At 37.5% G+C, this 25,316-nt stretch overlaps 4 protein-coding genes and 3 non-coding genes across 7 annotated transcripts; 1 reads left to right on the top strand and 6 right to left on the bottom strand.

The window, feature by feature from the left end:
- Nucleotides 1-562: 562 nt before the first annotated feature.
- Nucleotides 563-677, bottom strand: LOC141845704 (U5 spliceosomal RNA). Its single transcript, XR_012603280.1, has one exon. It is a non-coding gene; the product is annotated as a U5 spliceosomal RNA (small nuclear RNA).
- A 4,610-nt stretch (nt 678-5,287) lies between these two features.
- On the bottom strand, nt 5,288-5,404 carry LOC141845703 (U5 spliceosomal RNA). The gene has a single exon (XR_012603279.1). It is a non-coding gene; the product is annotated as a U5 spliceosomal RNA (small nuclear RNA).
- Nucleotides 5,405-5,893: 489 nt separating this feature from the next.
- On the bottom strand, nt 5,894-6,009 carry LOC141845683 (U5 spliceosomal RNA). Its single transcript, XR_012603260.1, has one exon. It is a non-coding gene; the product is annotated as a U5 spliceosomal RNA (small nuclear RNA).
- A 2,866-nt stretch (nt 6,010-8,875) lies between these two features.
- LOC141845616 (uncharacterized) lies at nt 8,876-9,601 on the bottom strand. Its single transcript, XM_074733676.1, has one exon. The coding sequence runs from the start codon at nt 9,537-9,539 to the stop codon at nt 9,060-9,062; it is 480 nt and encodes a 159-aa protein (XP_074589777.1). The 5' UTR covers nt 9,540-9,601; the 3' UTR covers nt 8,876-9,059.
- Nucleotides 9,602-9,796: 195 nt separating this feature from the next.
- LOC141844988 (epoxide hydrolase 2-like) lies at nt 9,797-11,313 on the top strand. Its single transcript, XM_074732982.1, has 4 exons — nt 9,797-10,116; nt 10,220-10,411; nt 10,664-10,878; nt 11,008-11,313. The coding sequence occupies exons 1-4, from the start codon at nt 9,823-9,825 to the stop codon at nt 11,276-11,278; spliced, it is 972 nt and encodes a 323-aa protein (XP_074589083.1). The 5' UTR covers nt 9,797-9,822; the 3' UTR covers nt 11,279-11,313.
- A 122-nt stretch (nt 11,314-11,435) lies between these two features.
- Nucleotides 11,436-14,266, bottom strand: LOC141844987 (pentatricopeptide repeat-containing protein At4g14850-like). Its single transcript, XM_074732981.1, has one exon. The coding sequence runs from the start codon at nt 14,264-14,266 to the stop codon at nt 11,471-11,473; it is 2,796 nt and encodes a 931-aa protein (XP_074589082.1). The 3' UTR covers nt 11,436-11,470.
- Nucleotides 14,267-15,339: 1,073 nt separating this feature from the next.
- Nucleotides 15,340-24,818, bottom strand: LOC141845317 (protein EMBRYO SAC DEVELOPMENT ARREST 30-like). The gene is made up of 11 exons (XM_074733385.1): nt 24,596-24,818; nt 23,837-24,012; nt 23,612-23,699; nt 23,074-23,141; nt 22,773-22,861; nt 22,450-22,693; nt 20,593-20,705; nt 20,259-20,349; nt 20,018-20,146; nt 18,445-18,998; nt 15,340-16,194 (listed from the first exon to the last, which is right to left on the bottom strand). The coding sequence occupies exons 2-11, from the start codon at nt 23,987-23,989 to the stop codon at nt 15,744-15,746; spliced, it is 1,980 nt and encodes a 659-aa protein (XP_074589486.1). The 5' UTR covers nt 23,990-24,012; nt 24,596-24,818; the 3' UTR covers nt 15,340-15,743.
- Nucleotides 24,819-25,316: the final 498 nt, after the last annotated feature.

The raw sequence follows: 25,316 nt of genomic DNA on the forward strand, positions 1-25,316 counted from the left end.
AGAAAACAAGCTCACAGTCAAAAATTTCATATCTAGGGTGAAAAGTGTGTTTACGAGGGGACAGATGTGCCATTTGCCCCACATTTCTGCACCTCGTGTTAAAAAATGGAGGTATGAAACTTGCAACTACACTGATTTTCTACCCTTGATTCCGTCCCTGATCACAAGTTATTGCCATACCAATCTATGCATGGATTCGAGGTATGAAACTTACAGCTACACTTGATATAATATTTATCTTTCTGTTTCTTCGACTGTATTACCAATGTATCACAAATACTTTTATCATTGGACCTTCAAGAGTGTTAGGACTGTAGGTATTGGCCCCAGAGGACGGACATCGGCTTTAAATTTGGTTCCATAATAATTCAAAACTCTCCAGAGAACAAATCAAACTCAAATATAAAATCAAATACTAATTATTTTATTACACGAGAATTTAGAACCACAAATTTTCACAACATTTATTAATAATTTTTAAATGATTCTTTGTTGTTTAAATTAAACTAGGTTAGCAAACTCTTAGGGTTAAGACCAAATTTAAAATTATAATTTAGTGGGGTTCTTTTTTCAAGAAACCCCTCCAAAAATTGGCGTAGGCTGCTTCAAGTGGCGAACACACGGTATTCTTTAGTAAAAGGCGAAAGAATAATTCGCTATGTGTTCACCACGCAGCTGCGTGATTTTAATCGGTGGAACCACGAACCAATTTATAGTCATTCTCACAAGGGGCACAGCAACAGCTACCGATGTGGGACTAAAAACTAGTCAAACTTGATAATGATCAAAACCGTCTACCTCGCTAATCCTGCGATTCGCTGGCTCGATCCTCCTCTTTGATGGCTGATCGACTCCCCGAAGTCTCTTCCCCTTGCCTAGGACCCAAACCAAAAAACCCATCAACCTCTATCGCGAAACCCTAGTTCACAATCCCCGGGAGCCACAGTCCCCTTCCCTCCCCTGCAGCTGCCTTCCGATGATGAGAGAGAGAGGGGCGATGGAGCTTGAGAAGAACCTGCAAGCTCCTCTTTCTTATTATCATATTTATTTATCATAACATTCTCTATATATTATCAGAGCCATTACACCACCTTCACTCTCTTTTTTTCCCCACGCATCGATCACCCATCTTTTCCCTATTCCTTCTTCTTCTTCTCCCTCTTCCTCTCCTGATTCTCCTTCATCTCTTCTAACTGCAGCAAGCTCTCTACTTCTTCTTCTTCATCATCCACAGCTTCTCTCACACCACGGTCTGGTAGTAGTCGACTAGTCAGCCGCCGGTGTCTCTGGCCCGCAGCATCAGGCGATAGTTGATCCCAACAGCCGCTTGCTCCTTTTGCTTTGGCCAACGGCAGTTACTCCGGCCTCTTCTTCCGGTCGACAGCAGCGACTACAATTGCTGCCGTCCATCACAGCGGAGCCTGAGAAAGCCACAATCGTCTTCTAATTTGGATCTATTATTATTAGGGATAATAAATTATTATTATTTTGATGTGAGATGAAGGTAAGTGATGAAAAATAAAATTCAGAATAATATCAAATTTATTATATTATTATTTATTAATTTATATATTTAATTTTTCAAATCTATTAATTTTAAAAATGATCAATTCATCTTATAAAAAAATTTCATCCAGTGTGTTACATTTAAAAATCAATCCATAAGTATCTGATTAATTACAGAAGTACTTTATCGTTGCTACATAATCATACTATATGTAGTTATTGCTCTAGAAAATTTAATTAATCATATAGTTAGAGAAAATATCAAATTTGTATATTTAAGATTTGACTCAAATTTCATTAGTGGGATTGCATACTTAAGACAATCAACTATTCCATAAGTCTATCCTAAAGTATTTTTGTTTGTCATAAACCATTGAAATTTTAATCTATTGAAAGGTGTATATTGACATTGAAGGAACTCATGTCATATTAGACTATGACATCTTTGTCAAAGTAATGTTATACTATGGCTTGGATACAGTGCAAATAGACAATGACTCAAATTTATAAATTGCTAATCTTGAAAAAATATATATACAATTATCTAATTAAACTTTTCACATGTGCAACATTTTCATGTTCCATCTGTTATTAAAAATTTACTCTTTACATGTTAGTTTTATCCGAATAATGATAACTTTTTTGAATTTTTTCATAATCATTATTTTGTAAAAGATAGAGGAGCATATACTACCTTATTTCATGATAGAATAAAAAATAATTTTTGCTATCTTTAAAATTCTTTAATCATCATCAATCGATGTATAATTTACCTACTTCCTTTACCTCCTCCTCATTTTGTTCATGTAGGATCTGCCTGGAAGGTAAAAGTCACAAGTTATATTTTTCTTCATCCAATCATGTTTCTAATTTTTCATTTGAAATACTTTATTTTGATGTTTGAGGTCTTTATCTTTAATTTATTGTCTAACCAATGTTTCTTATATTATATCATATTTATTGACCATTTTAGCAAATATATTTGGTTTTATCCTATGAAAAAAAATTTGATTTATTAGACATATTCTATCGTTTTCAAAAATAAATTGATTGTTATTTTAATCGCAAAATACTCTATCTTCATTCTAATTGAGGAGGCGAATATCAAATTTTCCATCATCTCTTCTCTCTTGTGAAATCATTCATCAAGTCTCTTACCCTCACACTTTTGAGCATAATGGCTCTATTAAGAGAAAACTTAAAAATGTTTTAGCTCTTCTCCATCATGTATCAATTTCGCGTAAATTTTGGGATGATGCTATTAGTACTATAGTATATTTTATAAATCAACTTTCTACACCATATAAGCTAGCTTTGGAAAAACTTCATAATCAGACTTCTGAGTACATTTTACTTTAAATTTTTGATTATGTATGTTATCTATGATTATGGTCATACTCTAAACACAAAATTGATTCTCGTTTACTATAGTGTGTTTTTCTTGGTTATAACAATTTGCACCATAAGTTTCGTTGCTTGCATATACCAATCGGATAAATATATATATATTTCACAACTTGTTACTTTGATGAGTATCTGCTCTCTTTTTCATCAACTTCTTCAATCTCTCCTCCAAATACATGTGATATGTTTTTTGGTACCACTAACATTATACTAGACGTTAGATATCTGACATCTATGCACGATGCCTACTAGTAATCACCTGATATGTCTTTCCACGAGCTTTAGTGGTCTCGTGCTGCGATGAGCCTATGGAGTTTGTGCTCTCCTTCATTATGGGACATGGAGCTTAATTCCTCGCACCTCCTCCATGAATATTGTGAGCTGCAAATGTGTCTTTAGTCATCAATATCATGTTGATGGTTCTCTTGAAATGTATAAAACTCGTCTTATAATCAAAAGATTCAATCAACAGTCAAGTATTGACTTTAATGACACATTCAATTTAGTTATTGAGATTACAACTATTTGATTATTGCTTTCTTAGTTATCAGTTTCAATTGGTCAATCCGACAATTAGATATTTTTAATACTTTTCTTCATGATCATCTTGAAGAAACTATGTTTATGGAGCAATCGTCTAGGTTCATTCATCTACTATTTCAACACATGTTAGTCGGCTCAAGAAATTAGTATATGATCTTCGACAAGCCCCTCCATATATAATTTTATTGTCTATTTACTTGGTTATACACTCAAGGATTTTCTGGCTCAAAGATCGAATCTTTTTTAGTTTATAAGTGTAATGTTGACTTAATGATATTTCTTCTTATTTATGTGGATGATATTTACTAACTGGTAGTGATCAAGAAGACATTACTATTATACTATTCATCTTCTTAACTCAAAATTTTCAATTCCAGATCTTGGCTTGTTATTTTCTTAGTATTGATTTTTTCTCAAATTCTGAATGTTATTTTTTCTCACAGAGCAAATGCATCACTGAGATTCTATACCAAACTAAAATAGATTGTGCACGTTCTATTTCTATGCCAATTGTTATAGATAACTTTTCTACACTAGTATTTTCTCCTATTATAACTAATTCTCAAACATACCAAAGTATTATTAAAGTACTAAAGTATGTCACTATCACCTGACTTGATATTATTTTCGTTATCAATTGAGCTTGTCAATTTATGCATGTTTTTCTTTGAACAACATTGAAAAAATATTAAAATGATTCTTCGTTATTCTTTATGATCTCTTTCTATATCGTTATTTTTTAAAAGAATTAAATATCTACAGTGATGCAGATGTGGCTTGTTCTACTAAAGATAGACGTTCTACTGATGGATATGTAATATTTCTTAGTCGAAATTCCATTTCATGATATTCTAAAAAGTAATTTACTATTTCTTGTTCAAACACTAAGGTCGAATATAAACTATAGCTAATGTAATGTCTGAAATTATTTGGCTTCGATATATCCTTTCTAAACTGTATCTTTCTATTAGTGTTATTCTTAAACTATAGTGTGATAATATTGGAGCGATATTTTTTTAATGCAAATCAAAATTTTCATGCTCATACAAAATAAGTGAATTAATTTTTATTTTATTGGAAAACATATGAAGACTAAACAATTATTAATCTATTATATTTTCACATAGGCAATTTGCTAACATCTTCACCAAACTATTATCTAGATAATATTTCAATAAATTGACAACCAAACTCAATACTCGATAATTCTCATTGAATTTAATTACCTGAGGTAATGACAATAAAAATAATAATCCAAGATAATAATTAAAAACTTATCATATTTAAGATAGTAATCAAGAATTGATTCTAATTGTTGATTTATCATGTTTGGACGGTAATTGCCATCATATTTGTAGTTGTTTGTATAAGGACTCACGTATCATATTTTTTATTACTATATTTATCATAATATTTTTTAAATAATTTATGTAATTAGGCTGATTAATCTGCAATAATAATAAATAAATAAATAAATAAATAATTATTTCTTTTCTCTGTTTTCTTTTCTCTTACAGATATAGATCATGGATTTGAGGTGTTAAACTTGCAACTATGGGTGATTTCCCCCTTTTACAAAGTTGTACGGCTCACCGCTTCAAGCTATCCATGCGTGACTTCTTCAACTTTTTATACTAATTCTTATGGGATTTTATCATTGGACGTTCAATATAAATTCAAATCATATATTGATTGTTTTTTCTTACGAGAGTTTAGAACATTAAAATACACTAAAGACACCATAGAACTAACCGACTAACCTTTAACAAGAGTTATATTCAACTACATAAAAATTAATAATATTAATTCAAACTTTAAAATTATTATTTAGTGGGGCTTTTTTTCAGAAAAACCCCTCCAAAAATTGGCGTATGCTGCTTAAAGTAGCAAACACACGGTATTCTTTAGTAAAAGGCGAAAGAATAATTCGCTATGTGTTTACCACGCAGCTGCGTGAATTTAATCGACGGAACCCCGAACCAATTTATAGTCATTTTCACAGGAGGCAAAGCAACAGCTACGAATGTGGGACTAAAAAACTAGTCAACCTTCTGTTGCTATAGGTTAATCTGCAATAATAATAAATAAATAAATAAAGTAATTATTTCTTTTCTCTTACAGATATAGATCATGGATTTGAGGTGTTAAACTTGCAACTATGGGTGATTTCCCCCTTTTACAAAGTTGTACGGCTCACGGCTTCAAGCTATCTATGCGAGTGACTTCTTTAACTATTTATATTAATTCTTTTGGGATTTTATCATTGGACCTTCAATATAAATTCAAAATTCATATATTGATTGTTTTTTCTTACGAGAGTTAGAACATTAAAATACACTTAAGACACTATAAAACTAACCGACTAACCTTTATCAAGAGTTATATTCAACTACATAAAAATTAACAATATTAATATAAACTTTCAAATTATTATTTAGTGGGGTTTTGTTTAAAAAACCCCTACAAAAATTAGCGTATGCTGCTTAAAGTAGCAAACACACGGTATTCTTTAGTAAAAGGCGAAAGAATAATTCGCTATGTGTTTACCACGCAGCTGCGTGAATTTAATCGACGGAACCCCGAACGAATTTATAGTCATTTTCACAGGAGGCAAAGCAACAGCTACCGATGTGGGACTAAAAAACTAGTCAACCTTACGTTGCTATAGCCTATAGGGCGACCATGGTGGTAAGCCCCTCCTCCGTCGCTAATCCTTCGCTTCGCCTTCTCTTTGCTGCCTGATCGACTCCCCGAAGTCTCTTCCCCTTGCCTAAGACCCAAACCAAAAAACCTATCAACCTCTATCGCGAAACCCTAGTTCACAATCCCCGGGAGCCACAGTCCCCTTCCCACTCCTGCAGCTGCCTTCCGATGATGAGAGAGAGAGAGAGAGAGAGAGAGAGAGAGAGAGTGGGCTAGGGAGACTGAAAGGAAGGAGCTTGCAGATGGCAATGCAGTCAATGAGAAGGTGCGCAAAAGCTGCGTAGAGCATAGGAACAAGAAAACCCTGAATTATTGCAGGAACTTCCTCCGTCACTGAACTCATTGTGATGTGTTCTTTGTTAGACTAGAAAGATACACTGGATATCTTAAAGGTGAAATCATATTCTTCATTCACATTCAGCCTTCACTTTCGTTTAGTCCATTAACTCTGAAGGTAATAGAATGTTGTTTGCCGAGCTAGTATATCTATGATACACATGTAGGACCAACACTCGTACATCAATTTATGTACGTATACATGAGAAAATTCTGCAACTTTTTGGCTAATTTCAGCAGATGAACAAGCGTTTAGTTTTACATGTAGTAGTACAATGCAAATGATCTAAGGGCACAATAATCTTCTCACCGTAGATAAAAGTGAACACAAATACCAGTTAAATTAAGACTGTTTCTTTCAAACAGGAAGTCGATATGGATTAGTAAGCCAATCCTTCTTATGTGATAAATAAGAGAAGCACAAATGACGAAACACAACTTGCAATATAATTAGTAAGCATATCCTACTTATGCCTTCAAATCAATATGAATTGATGGAGTAGAGATGAAGCAGTTCGTAAAGTGAGAATAGAGGTAAAATATAGCAACAGTGTATTTATCCAATAGTTTAGTGCCATGCTAGTTGGTAGGTTACAGTAGTGTTCAACAAACTTATTGTTCTATCCTATTCCAAATTCAAAAAAAGAAATATCAATTTGTAAACCATGAGTCATTGCGGCATATTCATAATATGCTTTTAGTTGCATTCTGATTCAGGGTTAAAAAGATCAGTCTGATGCACAAAACTCCAGTCAATACGGGATCTCAAAAAAAGATCAGACTAAATTAGGTCTATTATACGCAACCTATTACAAAAGACTATTTATGTGACAATAACTTTACCATTGTACTATTATTGAATATTAAAGAGGCATCTGAACAAAGGCAGGCAGTGCACAGCCAGTATGTTTCCATGAGAAAAAGTCCTAGGTTACAGCAAAACCAAAGCAAGCATAACCTTACTTCAGATGAAATCATGACCTGGGAACCTCGTTGATCCATTGCCTTGGGGGCAAAGAAGGACAACCCAGAACCCCAAGTTACCTCACAACCACACAACACATTGTATTCAAGAATAAACTTTTGGAATATTTGCACAGGATGTTAACCCAATATGCCGACCAAAGATAGCTGAAGTATGCTCAGAACCTTCTCATCCAATCAAAGGAGAAAGCAGCAAAAAAAAAAGGAGAGCATTTTCATATACCATCAAATTGTCTAGAAGCGAAATTGTTTGATATTGAGATGGCACTAATGTGATGAAAGAATTTATACAAAGTAATTTGCGAATAATACTCAGCACAATACAAATTACAATTGCAAGAGTAGAAAACAAAAGTCTAAATGACATTGGTAGTTGCAATACATCAGCATATATTTGCAGGGTTTCTATAATAAATTTATTTTAGAGTTTTGATGTTTAAACTGTGGTCCCATTCATTAGAGCATGTTCATGTCTCACTAGAAAATCTTGGGATGTCTATCCTTGGATTCTCAAGGGTGACTTCTCATCATTAGTTACCCTGAGACACGAAATTTGTACTGAATTCTCAAGTCCATGGAAAAAAGAATTTAAAGATTCATATTTTCATCAATGAGAGAAACTATTTGCACTCTCCTTTACCCAAAGAATCTAGAATCTCTTATTCAAACACTTTGTATGTTTCAGTATTATGTGATCATATGACAACTCATCAAATTCTTACTGCCTCCTGGAAGAAAGAGTCATATCATCAAACACATTGTTGGCAACATACCAGAAATGCATTCATAAAGCCAAATTTTACTATCATGGTTATTTTTGAAGATACATCAGACTTTGTTAATACTAGTCATAAACACTATTAGCCCAACAGAAGGCAGTGCCTAACAAGAAAAGATATAACACTAGTCTCCATGGTAGCAATAAGAGTGTCAAGGAATGACCTATATGAACAATCTTTGGCATTCCTTGACTAGATGATTCTTATTTAAAGCACAAGGAAAATGCATTTGCTCTCTCGATCTAACATCTACTGATCTATTATATCCTCCCCATTTTTTGCAATTTTATAAATGTAGAGGAAACGTTGTAGTTCTAACATGGTATTAAATTCATAAACACATTAAAACATAATGGCCATTAGCTTCTATCCATAACATTTTATCTGAACAAGATAATTCTCCAACTTCGTCCAAAAACTCCTGTTTAAATTGACCTCTAGTGAAGGTGAAACCAAAGCTAATATCACAGTCTCACATCATTAGTACTAAAGCACTCCTATGAGAAAGAATAGTGCTCATAAAAATAATGTTCATATACATGCAGAACAAGTAATGATTAACAATGAGGCTTGGTTGTTTAAGACCAAATTATTATGATAACGCCTAATGATGTAGTGAACAATATATTAATTGTAGTTAATGATGTAGTTAACATAAAACAAATAAACTGTCACAGCATGATAATTTTTTCACATGAATGGATGAAAAGGATTAGTTTATATACAAGTTATGTGCATTGAAAGAGAAGGAGATAAGAGAGGAAACCCTAATCCGTGAGGTCGCCTTGTTCGGTAGTGATTCCATCAACACACCGACGGCCCCCTCGGCGCCAGAAGCCGCCCCATCTTCTTAAAAGCGAAGTGGGTGCAGTTGGAGAGGGCGATCCAGCACAAGATCCCATAAATAAAATCGAACGCCGGATCCGACGAGGACGATTCGCCGGAACCATCCCAGCCAGGGCCGGAATCGCCAGAATTCCAGCCTCTTCCCCCATCGCCTCCGCCTCCAAAAGGCCCGTCGTCGCCGTCGCCGTCCCCGAAGAAGCCGTCGTCCTCGCCACCGCCCTCCGTGAGGGTCCTCCGCCGGATCCGGCGCGTGCTGCGGCGGGCGAGGGCGATCGGGGCGGAGGCGTGGCGAAAGATGTCGGCGCGGACTACGGTGGGCGGCGCGACGGAGTCGAGGACGGAGAGGGAGCATCGGGCGACCGCCCTGGCGGACGCGGCGAGGCCGTGAACGGACGCCGTAGCCGAGAAGGCGTCGGCGATGGCGGAGGAGGTCTCCATGCGAGGCTCCGCCCGGCGGCGACGGCGAAGAAGACAGGGAGCGTCGGGCGTCGACGAAGCGGCTTAATGAACGGCGTGGCGTGACTCGGGAGGACTGAGGAAGGAAATCAAGACACGGCGATCCGAGTCACGCACGTGGTTGGCACGAGCGGCAGGCCGCGGCCGGATATTTATTTCGCAGAAAAATATTATTTCGAAAATAAAATAAAATTTTAAGACATTGTTTATTTATTTATCTATTTATCGGTCCATTATCGTCAAGAAGGTAGTGAGCCGGCCAAAAATGGAAGGCGAAGGCATCGGCATCGTCCACAGGCAGGTGGAGGTCAACGGAATCCAGATTCACCTGGCAGAGAAGGGGGAGGGCCCGCCGGTGCTGCTGCTCCACGGCTTCCCGGAGCTCTGGTACTCGTGGCGCCACCAGATTGTCGGCCTCGCCGCCCGCGGGTTCCGCGCGCTCGCCCCAGACCTCCGCGGCTACGGCGACTCCTCCGCGCCGCCCGATGCCGCCTCCTACTCCGCCTTCCATGTCGTGGGCGACCTCGTCGCCCTCCTCGACGCCCTCGCCCTGCCTCAGGTTCTCCGATCTCCCTACTTCTCGCGAGAAATCTGCCCTCCTTGAATCGGTTCCGCTGTTCCAAAGTTCGAAATTGATTGCTTCGATTGATTAAAAAAAACAGGTATTCTTGGTGGGGCATGATTGGGGGGCACTCATAGCTTGGTATATGTGCCTGTTTCGGCCGGATAGAGTGAAGGCGCTTGTGAATCTCAGTGTGGCGTTTTCACCATTTCTGCGTCGAAACCCTAACGTCAAGCTTGTTGACTACTTCAGATCTCTTTATGGAGATGACTACTACGTTTGCAAGTTCCAGGTGCGGACCTCATCCTATCTGCAAGATTCAAGCTTTTGTTTAGTTGCCTTTTCAAAATGAAATCAAGCATATCATTAGATTATCTATTTTTTAAGGCAAAGATCATAGAACATAGTATGTGAGTTACTGCTACTCGATCAACAACACTAAACAATTTCCAGCACCATTCTTTTAAATCACTTTCAGATACGCTTATGTTGCACTCTTTTATCAATTCCCTTTTGAATATAGCGTCATTTGAACAACGTGCAGGCACCTGGAGTCATAGAAGCAACTTATGCTCATGTTGGAACTGGAAATGTATTGCGAGGAATTTTCAGCTTTCGTGGTAACAATCCTTTAGCTCAGCGGGAGGATGCTTCATTGTTTCCCTCTTGGCTTTCAGAAGAAGATATAAGCTATTATATAAGCAAATTTGAGAAATCTGGATTCAGTGGTCCAGTCAACTATTACAGATGTTTGGATTTGTAAGTATCACTCATCTTCCATTTTGATCTGATCAAGTTTTAGCACAAGGATGGTTAAGAACTTCAGCTTAAGAGTCAAGATGACTAAAGTTCATATTTCATATCTCAATCTCTGGAATACTCATGCAGGAATTGGGAGCTGGGAGCACCATGGTACAGCGCACAGATAAAAGTTCCGGTGAAGTTCATCGTCGGCGACAAAGACTTAACGTACCATTATCCAGGAATCCAGGACTACTTGCACAAAGGAGGTTTCCAGCAGGATGTGCCATTGCTTGAGGAGGTGGTTGTCATGGAGGGAGTAGGTCACTTCATCAATCAAGAAAAGCCACATGAGGTTACTGAACACATCTACAACTTCTTCAACAAGTTCAGTCTTGATGATGCTTCAAAATTATAGCTTGGTCCAAAAGCTTTGTACGCGAAAGAATAAACAGAATTATAATCTTTCAACTCCGGAGGGAGTAGGTACCCTTTAGATGTTTGTTTGTCTTGATAGTTTTGCACTATCGTTAAGCATTAGCTACCTTTCAGAGGTAGACCAAATAAATCTAACTCCTTTGAGTTTTATTATGAGTTGATCAATTTTGGATCACCAATAATCCCCGCAAGAACATGCTCCATCCCTGAAATGATGAAACCTATTGATATCTCTGATGATAATCTCCCTGGAAACAATCTTGCATATGTACTTGAATGCCGTATGGCAATCTATGCAAACTCGGATATTCTTCTTCACTCTGATGGGGGCTCCGGCCGGAGTACTGATCAATGCAAATGCAACCGCAAGCCGCTCGCTGTGGTGCGAAAGGAGAATTTCCTTCTCTCCTGGCTCGACATCATGGAGGTCGATCTCGAGCATAGGGATGTATCCTGCCTTTTTCATTCGATCGCCAAGCTCCTCTAGCTTCGCGTAGATCTCAGTCGTTCGGTCATGGCTTCTATCTCCCACTATGAAGGTATAAATCAAACCCTTCGATTCGACCCAGCTCACTGCAGGTTCTTTCTTCACCTTTCTCTCCTTCATCAACCTCCTGGCCGTCGCAACATCGTCCCACATTCCCGCCGAAGCATACATGTTTGCGAGAAGCACATGGGTTCCGGACTTCTCTGGTTCAAGATCGAAGAGCACCTCGGCTGCTCGTCGACCCAGTTCTATATTTCCATGAACTCTGGCAGCCCCCAAGAGTGCCCCCCAAACTGAAGCATTGGCTTCGAAAGGCATAGCGTGCACGAGTTCCATCGCCTCGTCTAATTTACCGGCACGTCCAAGAAGGTCGATCACGCAGGCATAATGCTCTTGTGTTCGCTGAACTCCGAACATCTCTTCCATCGAATCGAAATAGTGTCTCGACTCATCGACCAGACCTGCATGGTTGCAAGCAGAAAGAACACTGGTCAAAGTAATGTGATTCGGAGGCACACCATCGTCGATCATTTGAGAGAACAAAGCCAACGCCTGTTTTCCATGTCCGTGTTGGGCGAGCCCTCCGATCATAGCAGACCACGAGACGACCCCCTTTTCTGGTATCTCAGAGAAAGCTAAGCTCGCATCGTCGATGCTCCCGCACTTGGCATACATGTTGACGAGTGCATTCCCAGTGAACACATCGAACATATTGCCCATCTTCAGCACATGTACATGAATCTGCTTCCCTTGTTCGTAAGCAGACAAACTGGCGCACGCATTGAGAAGGCTACTGTAAACATATGAATCTGGTTTAAGCTCTTGGCTTAGCATTCTAGCGAACACTTTGAAGGCTTCTTCCCCTTGCCCACTCTGAGAGTGCACTGTGATCAAAGATGTGAAAGCCACCACGTCGGTAGATTGGCATTCCTCGAAGAATCTCCCTGCTTCCTGGACGGAATTACACTTGCCGTATGCATCGATTAGGCCATTCACTACATGAGGATCTGAGAGAAGGCCAGTTCTCGTCGCAAGCCCATGCACCTGCTCGGCGATACCAATTGCCTGTGTGCTCGCTGTGGATTTAAGAACAGCTGACAGTGTGGTTCGATTTAAGCTCAAACCTCCATTCCTCATGTCGGAGAAAAAGGAAAGGGCTTCATCATCCCTTCCGCAATGTGAGCACCCAGAGATCAAAGCATTCCATGCCGACAAGTCTCGTTCAGGGATGAAGTAGAAGGCCCTCGTAGCATCGTCTAATCGATCGCATTTTGCATACATATCGATGAGGCCGACGCCGACGAATGAATCAGAATCTAAACCAGCCGTGATCAAGCTTCCATGTATCTGCATGCCTAAATCCAACATTTTTGCCCCAGCGCAAGCTTTGATAATGCTGGACAGAGTGAACACATTAGGAACCATTTCTGAAGCCTTCATCTTCACCAACAAAGCCAATGCCTGGTGATCATGTCCGTGCAGGACACAGGCAGCAATGAAAGAGTTCCATGAAACAATATCACGTCTAGCAATCATCTCGAAAACAAATGCGGCGGCTTCGAAGTTACCTAGCTTGGCATACATGTCGACGAGGGCGTTGGCAATGAAAGGGTCTGAATGGTAACCGAGTCTGGTGAGATAGCCATGAACAGCTTTCCCACGGGACAAATCTTGCGAGCCAGTGCAAGCATTTACAACGCAGGAAAGCCCAAATTCATTAGGCCTCGACAAACCCAATGCCATCTTCTGAAACAGACTGATCGCCTCCTCAAACCGCTCGTTCCTCACGAAGCCAGCAAGCAAACCGTTCCAAGAGACACTGTTCGGCTCGGGAATGCCCTCGAAGAGCCTCTTCGAATCTGATAGGCGCCCGAAGTTGGAGTACATGACGACGAGCGTGTTCGCGACGAACACATCAGACTCGAACCCGGTGAGCACGATGAAGGCATGGACTTGTGTGCCGGCGAGGAAGTCAGAGGAGACGGAGCAGGCCTTGAGAACGGAGGGGAGGGTGAACTCGTTGCTCGGCACGCCCAAAGACCGCATCTTCCGGAAGGCCTCGAGGGCGTCGCGGCCGAGGCCGTTGTTGGCGAAGGCGGAGATGAGGGCGGACCAGGAGCCGTGGTCGTGGTCGGGGAATTCCTCGAAGAGCTTCCGGGAGGACTCCGGGGAGCGGCATCTGGAGTAGAGCGAGAGGAGGTGGTGGCGGAGGGGAGGGGAAGACGAAAGGCATGACTTGGCGAGGAGGGCGTGGATCTTAGCGGCGCCGCCGATTGAATGTGTGGAGGAGATAAGGGCGATGAGATCGGAGATGGAGCAGGTGACGGTGGGGGTGGAAGTTTCGCCAGGAGGAGAGAGAGAGGGTGATAAGTCCGCGGCGGAGACGGCGGCGGCGGTGTGGAGAAGGGTTTTACGGGAGAAGGGAACAGAGGAGCGGAGGGGTTTGGAAGATACGGGAAGAAGGATGCGGCAAGGCTTCATCACAAGACCCAGGCACACAACTGAACTCTAGTTTGTACTCCGCCCCAATCCACCACGTATTGAAAACCCAGACCGGAACGGTGAACCGGACACTCCGGTTCATTTCGAGTGAAATATTACTTTGCATATTTATCCATGAGTATTCATGTGCATCTACTGATATGGTAAATTGATGCTTCCGGAATATTACTGAGTTGATTACGACGGAACAGATTTATAGAAAAAAATAAAGATTTGAATTTCGACGAAGTTAAATAATATCCTCTTCCATTATAACCAACTGTAATTTCTCGATTTACCTCTTTATAGACGGTCGTGGAACTGTTAGGATAGCGGATTCCACCTTTTACAGAAGATATAGTAAATTGATTTAATATTTTTTTAAAAAAAAACTTTTTTTAATATTTAAGATTTAGAGATAGAATTTATCCAAATTTAATTTTTAATTGTCACGTAAAGAAAATAAGAATTAAAAAAATAATTTTAAAAAAGGGTTTTTGCCCATAGATAAGTAAGGTATCATTGAAACAAAAATTAAACTAAAATAAAAATATTCTATTGATGTTTATTTAATGTTAAAAAAATTATATTTATTGGAAAGAATATAGACACAATTCCATATTATTATGAGTGTGAGGTAAGAATCCTGAGACATAATTGAAGTTAGTTACGATTGGAATAAAATTGTTGAAGTGGATAAATATCAAATCTTGACGAAATCAAAATAATGTCCTTCTCTGTCATGATCGATTTACCTTCTCATAAATGGTCATAAGATAATTCCATACTAATGATTTTATCACCGATAGAAACGTACGATTTCATACTCTTATAGGTGCGATGGAATGATACAACACGCTAGAAGCAATAACAGAATCAAAATTTAAAGTTCAAATGAAATAAATATCTTGAAGGAAGTCTTGTGAATGTATATAAATTATGCTTTTATCCGATAGGTGAATTAAAAAAATTATCTACTTTCAAATTTCAAAATTAATCTAGTGAAATCCAAACACAAGATTATAAATTATCTAAAAAAAAAAAAAAAAAGGAAGAAACAGACAGCTCCAAGGTAAACCAGAACACCAAAATTTAGGTCCAAAAAGAACAAGTCAATAGCTGGGAAGTTTGTACAGAGTTCAGAAAATTTAGTCCTTCCCGAACTAATGTGTATTCTAAAGAATACAAATCAAAATGTACAGATCAACTTTAAAAGGGTTCCAGGGGCAGGAAAAAATAATGCTAGGGGCATTTCCATACTGTGATTGTATAAGAGACACAGCAAGTGCTGCACTATATCATCGGTGGGAGTTTAAGTATCGAGATTGGCTTGCGGTAGACGAACAAGAATCATCACAAACTCATGGATGGGGCTCAGGTTAGACTTTTGCAATCTGGGCATCCGCTTCGAGCCTCCCACTGAGAGGCAACTTCAAAATTGAATATTTTCTGTTTTTTCAGTACCCATTTCAAGGAATTAGTCATCTGGATCCATCTCTTCATCCTGCTCGATGGATCTACTCGCATCACTTCGGTTTCCGCTATCGGATTCAGCCTGCCTGACTGCCTCATCATCTTCTTGCAATTCACCCTCCTCAACATCTTCATCTTTAGTTATGGCCGCATTAGAGAAAGCCATTGCTAGGCCACGAACCATCCATTCAGGGCATTCATCATCGCTTCTGAATTGTGACTCAAGACTGCTGCTCATGGCTTGATCAGGGATAACAGACGATTTGGAAGTTCTACAGGAACATTCTGGGAAAGGATGCGAAAGAAAAGATACAGGTTTTGATGATTCAGCCTCTGCGATGAATCCTTCCACACCCAAGCTCCTGTTAAGATGATCCCGCACCAATTTTGTCCAATTTTGCGGCGGATGATATAGATTATCAAGTCCAGAGCTGAACAGTTCGGCAAGCTTTTGTCTGGTGAAAGCAAAACTCGATTATGTTCATCATACAGAAATAAATACAGTTCCAGCACTCATAAATAGAAATTGTATATAAAGAATTTGCATTGTTGCATCTCAAGACTACAGCTTTTAGAAGTACCAGACACTGATTAGAACCATGGAATCATTGAAGTGGTTTGATGCAATATATCAACCAAAGCATTCGTCAATTTCCTTTCTAAAAAATAATCACTTTCAACATTTTACCTGTTTAGATTTGCAAGCACACCAAGCACCACATCTAAAAATGCCACAGAACAGCAGGACAGAAAGGAGAGAGGAGAGGGTGTTTTAGCATTTAAACCCTTAGCAAAGACAAGGTACTTCATATCAATTCATTTGCGCCCTCATTTCAAGCTTTTGTCAAATTATCAATATTGGGAGGATGACTAAATGAGTGGGAGATAGTTTCAACCTAGGCTAATCTTTAATGTTCCATATGAGAACATGTAAAAGTCGAAACCATGAAGTTCTTTCCTCAGGTAGCTTGTGCATAAATAAAAATGATGCTACAAAGGAAAGGACAAGTTTTGCAGCCCTTTAAATATCAAAAGCATAGGGTTATTGTCTAGGATTACGGCAACATCAAGCCTTGTTGAAAATTATTTGGAGTCACTATAAGCCAACGTAATACTGTTTCTGTGCCAGGCTATATTGCCAGCATATTCAAACCCCCTCTGAAAATTTTTAATGATTGATTGTTTTAAATAAATTTTATTTTATCATCCTTATCGCATGTACAACATAGAATCTATTTCAGTTTTTACCATCCTTGTGTTATCTTAACTTGTTTTATCAGCTTTTGAAGTCCCTCTTAATTGCTCATGGATAATAATTTTTTCCAGTAATATAATGCATCTATCTTATAATTTATTCCCTGCTACACTAACTTCTTGTTCACATTTCCTATATGTTTAATGATCACAGTTTGGATTATAAAGTATTAACAATTTTGGTAGTCTCATGAAATTGTGTTGCATAAGAGAATCACAACAATTATTCAAGACTTGAAGAGTTCAAAATATCTAACTGCTCTTCATAAACTTCCTATCCATCAAATACTAATTATTCCTTCACTTCTATTTTTAATACTAAATCTACATTTCACATATTCAATATTAGTTCTACTTAATTTAAAGTCTATATTTTCTAAAATTTATCCCCACAGTTGAAGCTTCGAGTTTATTTTACTTACCCTCGTTAAGTTAAATTTGATTAATGATGTCTCGACTAATATTTATTATTCAAGATACTTTTTATATTTTTAGAATTTGTTTCTCTAAAATTTTAATTTAATTCACTACTTGTTATAGTTTTATTTTTCACAAGTAAACATCAATCTGAAGGATCATAAAGAATAAAATAATCTGAATTCATTATAATTTATGGTCTATTGTAGTGTGTGTCACAATGTGTTGAGTGTTGACATGGTATGTTGTAATAAAATTTATATTCAATTATCTATCTGATTGCTATAGTGTTACTCTTAGAAGTAAAAAAGCTAGGTCGAAGGGGATTAACAATGTAAATCTCATTGATTGATCTCTGCATGCTCCACCACATGTAGAAGCGTGTCAAATGTTGGCACAAATAATACAACGAAATTATAATATCACTTGGTTATCTAATTCCTATATTTTTATTCCTAAAATTAAATATCCTAAATGGAAGTGAATTTTAAAAGAGCAAAATTTATCTCAACACAATTTTGATGTATGTCGAGCATCAACATGATGGAATATTGAGATTGTATTATTCCGACCAAGAGCCGAAACTCCTCTACAAAATGATACATTAAATCTTGATTCAATTGATAATTTCATTGGTACTAATGTAGAAAAACAAAAGCTTCAACTGTCAGTCAATGTGAAAATCATTTGTTACCCCCACCAAAAGTTTTAACAATAGATATTAAGTTATCACTCAAGTCCTTTTTCACAACAATATAGTTACTAGAACAATAATTGTTTAGGAACTCTATCGTAATTTTTTTCTAGGTTAATAACAATTGAGTCAATCCCTCTTTACTATATATTTCTCGACTATAGTAAATCTTCCAGGCATAAATCAACTAAATTTCAAAACTTATTGAAGAGTGGTGCCAAAGGCTTAAATGATAAATAAAAGCAAATGCATCATTTTTTGAAACAAAATATATGTCAAATGCTAAAGAAAAGTTGCATTCCAATTTACGCATGCAACAAATTAGTACCCAAGAAATTACCTATTAGGACGATAGGTTACTCCAGATGTTGTTTGGTATACTCGGTGACCCATTACCAAACTTGAAAAATCAGGCCAACCACTACCATCATTGTTAAACCCAGGAAAAAAAGCATCAGCTTCAACAGAGACATAATAATCGAGAGCATCCCAGATTAACCTGTGTGCTTGGTTCCTCAAATCCATAGGTGAAGGATCTGGCTCCGTGTCAGTCTCTGCAACCCAACCATACCAACCCTCCTTCTCATGCTGATAAAAGGGCCTTGCAGGAGGGGGAGGGAGTGGTCGTGGTCGGGGCCCAGCCTTTTTCCATTCATCAATAAGTTGTTTCTCACTCTTCACAGGAGGAGGCTGAGGAATATTTAAAGGGAGAGGATATTCAGGACCAATCAAGCTTGACAACTCTTTCTTACTGCACAAGAAAGTACGGTCTACTAAGTTCATATACATAGCTCGCAAGGGAACTAGAATCCTCTGCCCTCCAAATGTCTCAGAACCGGCCAAGTAGATTATAGTATTTGCTGGATAACCCATTGCGCGAAGAATAAGTCCAACCTGCAGAGATTCAACCTAAAATTTAAATACAAATATAAAAGAATTTATAACTCAAAAATGGGCATAGAGAATATTAAAGAAACTAAACAAAACCACATCTAGATATAGTAGAGTTATTTATAGCTCAAAATAAAATTTACAGCATTCATTGGAACCAAGATATATTAAGTTAGTAAGCAAATACAAGATATTAGTAGAGTTGGAAATTTTTAATTTTTTATTAAGCGCCCTACAGAAATGATCGACTAATAACTTCACTAGAAGGAAAGCCTAGGCGTAACTATAAAGTTGTTACGTACAATATACCCAATGTGGTCCGACCTTTCCCCGGGACTATATTGACGGGAGCTTTGTGCACTGGGCTATCCCTTTAAAAGGGAATATCCAAAATTGTGCCACTTGAATATTCAAGGTAATAAAGTTCATGATAATCCTAATAAAACCAGCACATCAGAATAAAAAATTGTAATAAATCAAATGCACTAGGAAGGTTTACTGTGTTGGTCCAAATCTGTGGCATATAAAGAATTATATCATCCACAAGTGAGAAAGTATACCTATTTCGTTGGAATGCAGGATAACATTGCCCTAAGAGAGTATCTATGTGCATGCATGCATGAGAGAGAGAGAGAGAGAGAGAGAGAGAGAGAGAGACCACTTACAGTCATTGTACTTTCTGAAACAACCTTTCAGTTTATAGCTATTGCACTTTGAAATATTCTTAGAAGAATGTTTTTAGGCAATTGATTGAGAAATTTAAATTTCATATGCAGGAAGAGCCTGGTCAACCATGATTTATTAACATAGAAATATTAAACTCTTGACAATTGACATAAAGGCAATGGAATAAGTAGGCATGCTAAAAATGTTTTTATTCATTTGGTGTGAAGGTAGAGAACCATGGAGGAAAAGTACTTCTCAAACAGACTTTCAAAATGAGATACATTTCTGTTTTCCAACCATTGCTCCAGCTTTGTTTAGGCACAACCATATTATGTCGTGTCATTGAGTACAGTTACCTCTTCAGGCAAGAGAGGGCATGAGCCATTTCTTTTTCGAGAAAATGAATCAACAACAAGATCATCAGCAATTGCTTCTTGATTTATCAGCTGCTTCCTAGTGTACTGGATAAGTTCAGTATGAACATCCTGGCCCAAGAGTATTAAAATAGAGCATGTTAAACAGCAGAGCAATTAGTTAAATGGTGGATGAGATACGAGACAGAAAAGCACAAATTAGTATCACATTAATCCAAACAACCTGGAAAAGTTCGGCACAACCATGAAATGCTAGAACATCCCTCATAAGGCCTGCATGATAAGATAGATAAGGACTTCCAGTTGCTCGTAACCTGCAATTGAATTCAATTTCATATTCTGTATTTAAACACACTCCAATATTAATATCTGGAGTTTCAAACTATACAATGGTCAGCAAAGAATGATTCTTCAAAATTTTTAAGAAGAATAGGTCCTATCTCAAAAACTCAAGCATATTGAAGTTCAATAAATTCTTATGTGCATAAAGAAAAAAATTCTGTTAAGAATAAAAGTCCAACTATCTAATGTACAACAGGATTTAACTAAAGTGATACCTCTCTACCATCTTGCTACCCAGTTCCCGGATTTCTGAGCGGAATTGAAGAGCATGGAAAGCAACTCTGCATCTAAGTCTCTGATATTCATCCATGCTTGATGGAAGAATTGCCTATAGAAAAAAGGTGAAAATATTCATGACCATCTAATGAAGATTCACATAAATACCAAAACATTGAATTAGAAGGGGGACATCAGTTTCATAGAAGTCTTTTTGTCAGAGTAAATACTAGGACAAAAGTGCCTATTTCCATCACTTTCATATCCTATAATGTCAGGCATGGATATCAGATTGACCTAGGGAATTAAACAGATTGGCCTCACACTTGAAAATAAGATCTTTCCAATGGTTGATCTTGTCTTGAGGAGTACACAGCCACAAAAGTCTTTCCGATAGTTGATCTAAAACAAGATTTTGTCTTGCAAGTCTTTCATCACTAGCCTTCTACTTCATTGTTGAAAATTCTCTCTTGTAATTGCTAACTAGCTGAATCTGATCATCCAATTAGCCAAAATTGTTTACCATTCAATGTCCATAAATCAACTATTGTGTGTCCCAGACCAATCAATGAAACAGGTTCCATTAACTACTAAGATCCTTAGTGATGAAAAAGTGAACTCCATGAGATATGCTCATAAATTGACATTTTGTGCCAACTAGATCCAAGTGTTATTACCTAATTTGTATGTTCTGGAAAAAAGATTGAAAGCACAGTGAGAATGTCAGGTAGTAATCTCAAACAAATGGCATTCACTACAACAGATATTGTGAATTCAAAATGCAGGAAGCAAGACTCAGAAGCCAGGTAAGGAATTATGTAACCATCACTAGCTTTCTACTCCATTGAAAATTCACTCTCGTAATTGCTAACCACCAACATCTGATCATTCAATTAGTCGAAATTTGTTTATTATTCAAAGTCCATAAAACAACCATATAGTGCCCCACGCTAATTCAAGAAACTGGTTCCACTGAGATCCTAAGCATTGAATAGTGAAGTCCATTATGCAATATATTATCACAAATTAACTATTTATGCATAACTAGATCACGGTATTAGCAGCTATTTTGATGTTTAAGAAATAAAATGATTTGGGAACGCAAGAAACTTAATGGTCATACTATTCTACCAGCCAAAATACCTACAAACTTCGATATTTATGAAACCAAAAACCAAGTGAGATGTGCTTTCAACCAAGATATAAGGGAGGATATGTTTTGAACTCTATGCTAACCTTCCTAAGCACTTTGTCCAAGGAAGTAATTCCTCTTTTAGAATGCTGTTCATTAGTCCTGAGAACTTTGTCAAGTGCATCTCCAACTAAACTAGTGCATGTCATCATAGCTCAGAAGTCAGAAGGTAGTTATTATGACTGCAATGACTGATGTTTTATTCACATATTTTCTTCTGTTTGCTTGAAAAATTAAGAAAAAACTCAGAACACTATCTAGAGACAGACAGTGAGGAGCCTCCTTTGTACATTGCTCTCTGTTATAGGTAGCTCCCAGAAACTAGAGACTACTTTTTAGAGTGTGTGATGGTCTACAAGAGATCACAAATTGTGATGGCCACAAAATCTCATCAATCAAGCATTACAGAATTTCAAAGAAATTACCATGCATGTGATGCCCTCAGCACTATCACAATTCACTAGTTTTAGCATTACTTTCATATGCATCTTCTCAGAGAAATAAGACATCACTGCCATTTAGGAAAAGGACCTAACAGAGGGCACATTATTTTCAAATTTATTTCCATTTATAGTGAAGATTACTAGTTTCTATTTTACAAAAAACATGTCCAGGTCAAAAAATATGTTGAGTTTAATAGCTTAAATGAATCATTGAATCATACCTGAAGGCATCCTCCATCAGAGATTATTATCCTAATAACCTTAGATTTTTTAAATTTAGGCAACACATCTCTGATATAAAAGTTTGGGGAAGTTGAGAGTTTGGGTGATATTGTAGGAAATTTTGTCCTTTTCCTAGCCTCCTTCAAGTCTGATGGTAAACTCTTCACAATGACAACATCCTCTGAAAGTGCTGTTATAAACTGCTCTTCGTCGTAAAGATATGAAAAACTCTTAAATCTTGGACTGCTATGCAAAAACTAATGATCAGAAGAAGAAGTAAAAACATTAAGAATAACTGTAAACAAAAGCATCTCATATAGACCTGATGCCTTTTGATCGAACACTTTGTTGGATCTCTGGAAGGATAAGTGTTGCATTTAAGAGCCTTGCAATAGCAACGAGGTCACAGATCTGCATAATATAATATTTTATAAGTAGGTCAATTGAAAGACTTGCAAACTTGATTTGTTAACAAGTAACTGAAACAGCGACAAGTTAGACTGACTATATGCCCACACATTAATGGAAAGACAAAAGTCTTGGAGAATAATTAGGCAATGTTCCATGATACAAAAATACATCTAATTTTTGAAGATTACAGACTTAGGGTAAGTCCAACATACCGAAGATCTAATCTTCTCGAATCCACCAAAGATCTTTGCATATATAAAACCATTCTGCTGAATTGGAACTGTAATATAATAACCCAAAAGGGAGAAAATCAAAAACAAAACAAGCACTAATGATAAAACAAAACAAAAAACCTTGAATTTAAAGCAATTCATGCTAGCAAGTTTAGAAGGTAGAAGTTTTTTGATCATACAAGTACCTTAATCCTGTTCAAAGATGTACAAATTCAGCTAGAAGAATGCACTTGAATTAATTTTCTTAGTAACTAGTTACCTCCAGATATATCAATTATCAAGTGATTGTTTCCAAACAATTAGACTAATGCTTGCTTTGGCTGTTTTACCAGTATTACAATACATAAGAAAACTACCAAACCTACACTGTTTTGTGATTTCTATCTATCAATTAAGTGAAATAGTGATCATCTAATATAATTTAACCAATATGAAAAGTACATGGTATTGAATTCAATATCAATACAAATGATAAATATGTTATTATCAAATGAAAAACTAAAAAAACATGGAATACCAGAGGGGTATGGACTTCTTGGCTTGGAATAAGGATGCAAGACCTCTAGAGAAGTCACCGGACCCCATAATCTTCGAGGCCGAGGTTTCTGTAAATATGACAATGACTACAATGAAACTATTGCAATTGAAAAAAAAATTGCAAACCTTCAGGTGAAGAATGAGCTTAAAATTTGGCTAGCCAAAACAAGTCATGCAGAAGCATACAAAAGTATTAAGGACATACATGCCCCAATGAGTATGGATAATCGTCTTGCAACTTGTATTGTATAAATCCCCCCACCGAGTAATTTGCAACAAAAAGATGCACGAGCAGAGAAAACACAGATAACGTGATCCCCACTAGTGCAGCCAACTTGATATTGCTCTTGTGTAACATCTTAAATCATGGCTCGCATTATACTGTTAAATGCCAACATATTGTCAGAAAAAACACCGAGCATGGCCGATATGAATAGAATCGCTAAATAATTGATGCAAATAGAACAAATAGCACGCTAACCCGCAGTAACAATAATTTGCGTCGTACATATGAATATGAGAGTAATATACAGATTAGAAATATAGTAGATAATAAGATTGTGAACTTAGAGATCAAATAAAAAATTACTCAAACAATCACAAAGAAAAGCAACAAATGGCACTGAGAAGATCAAGTTCAGGAAGTTTCACGCTCAGATGAAACTCAGACTAACTCTAACTAAACACTCAACTCGCTTTCCGCGATCGCCATCATGCAATGTGAGATCTACTCAACTCGGAATCTTCGCCAAACAGAATAAATCATAGGGATTTCCGCACCGCGTGCCCTCAAAATCCTTCGTTTCATGAAACACAAGGGCATTTGGATTCTTCACTGTTAACCGATCCGACAAAGTTCCAATACTGATCCACGAAGAGGGCGGGGAAGGGGACGAGAACAAAGGGCAAGATGAAGACCAAAAACATGAATCCGGAAACCAGAAAGCTATCAGAGATATATAACCTGGGTGAAGCCTTTAATGTCTCCCCGGAGCTGAGATCTCCGAGTAGAACCGGAATCGGCGAACCGATCGTCCCGGGGATCACCGCCGCGGGCTTCGATCGGATCCTGCGTAGGCCGAGGCGAAGGTTAGCAGAGAACCCTAGTGACGCCGGGGAGATGGAGTGAGGGATTCGAAGCGGAAGATTAGAGACGAAGGGGAATGCGAAGCGTCAACGGGGGCTTACTTTTTTGTAAAATATGTGTCTGTTATTCAACTCAAATGAAGTCATGTATGAGAAGATAACGAAAAAAGAAAAAAATAAAATAATAATAATAATAATAATAATAATAATAATAATAATAACGGAATTTGGGGACTAGGAGTACTATAACGCCGGTGCCGGTCCGTATCAAATAAACCGGAATTCGTTTGTTTAAACGGTATTTTATCGAACCGCGTAAAAAAAATCAATATTATTCATAATTCTAAAAATATGTATCATTTTTTTCCGATTATACTCTTCCATTTCAATTTTTTCTCTATTTAAAAATTTATTATTTTTAATTTATGTTATCAATTCGAACCTAGATATATTAAAGAGACTTTTAAAATTATATTATATAAAAATGATGGATGGATTTAGAGAATCAAAATTAATTTTAAAAAAATTTTAAATCATTTCAAATTAAAATTAATATACTTTTCAAAATTAATCTATATCTTAGATCTAAATTTGACCAG

Source organism: Curcuma longa, chromosome 14, assembly GCF_044706935.1.
Source record: "Curcuma longa cultivar G26 ecotype Majalengka, Jawa Barat chromosome 14, ITB_CL_G26_1.1, whole genome shotgun sequence".
Classification (NCBI taxonomy): Eukaryota; Viridiplantae; Streptophyta; class Magnoliopsida; order Zingiberales; family Zingiberaceae; genus Curcuma; species Curcuma longa.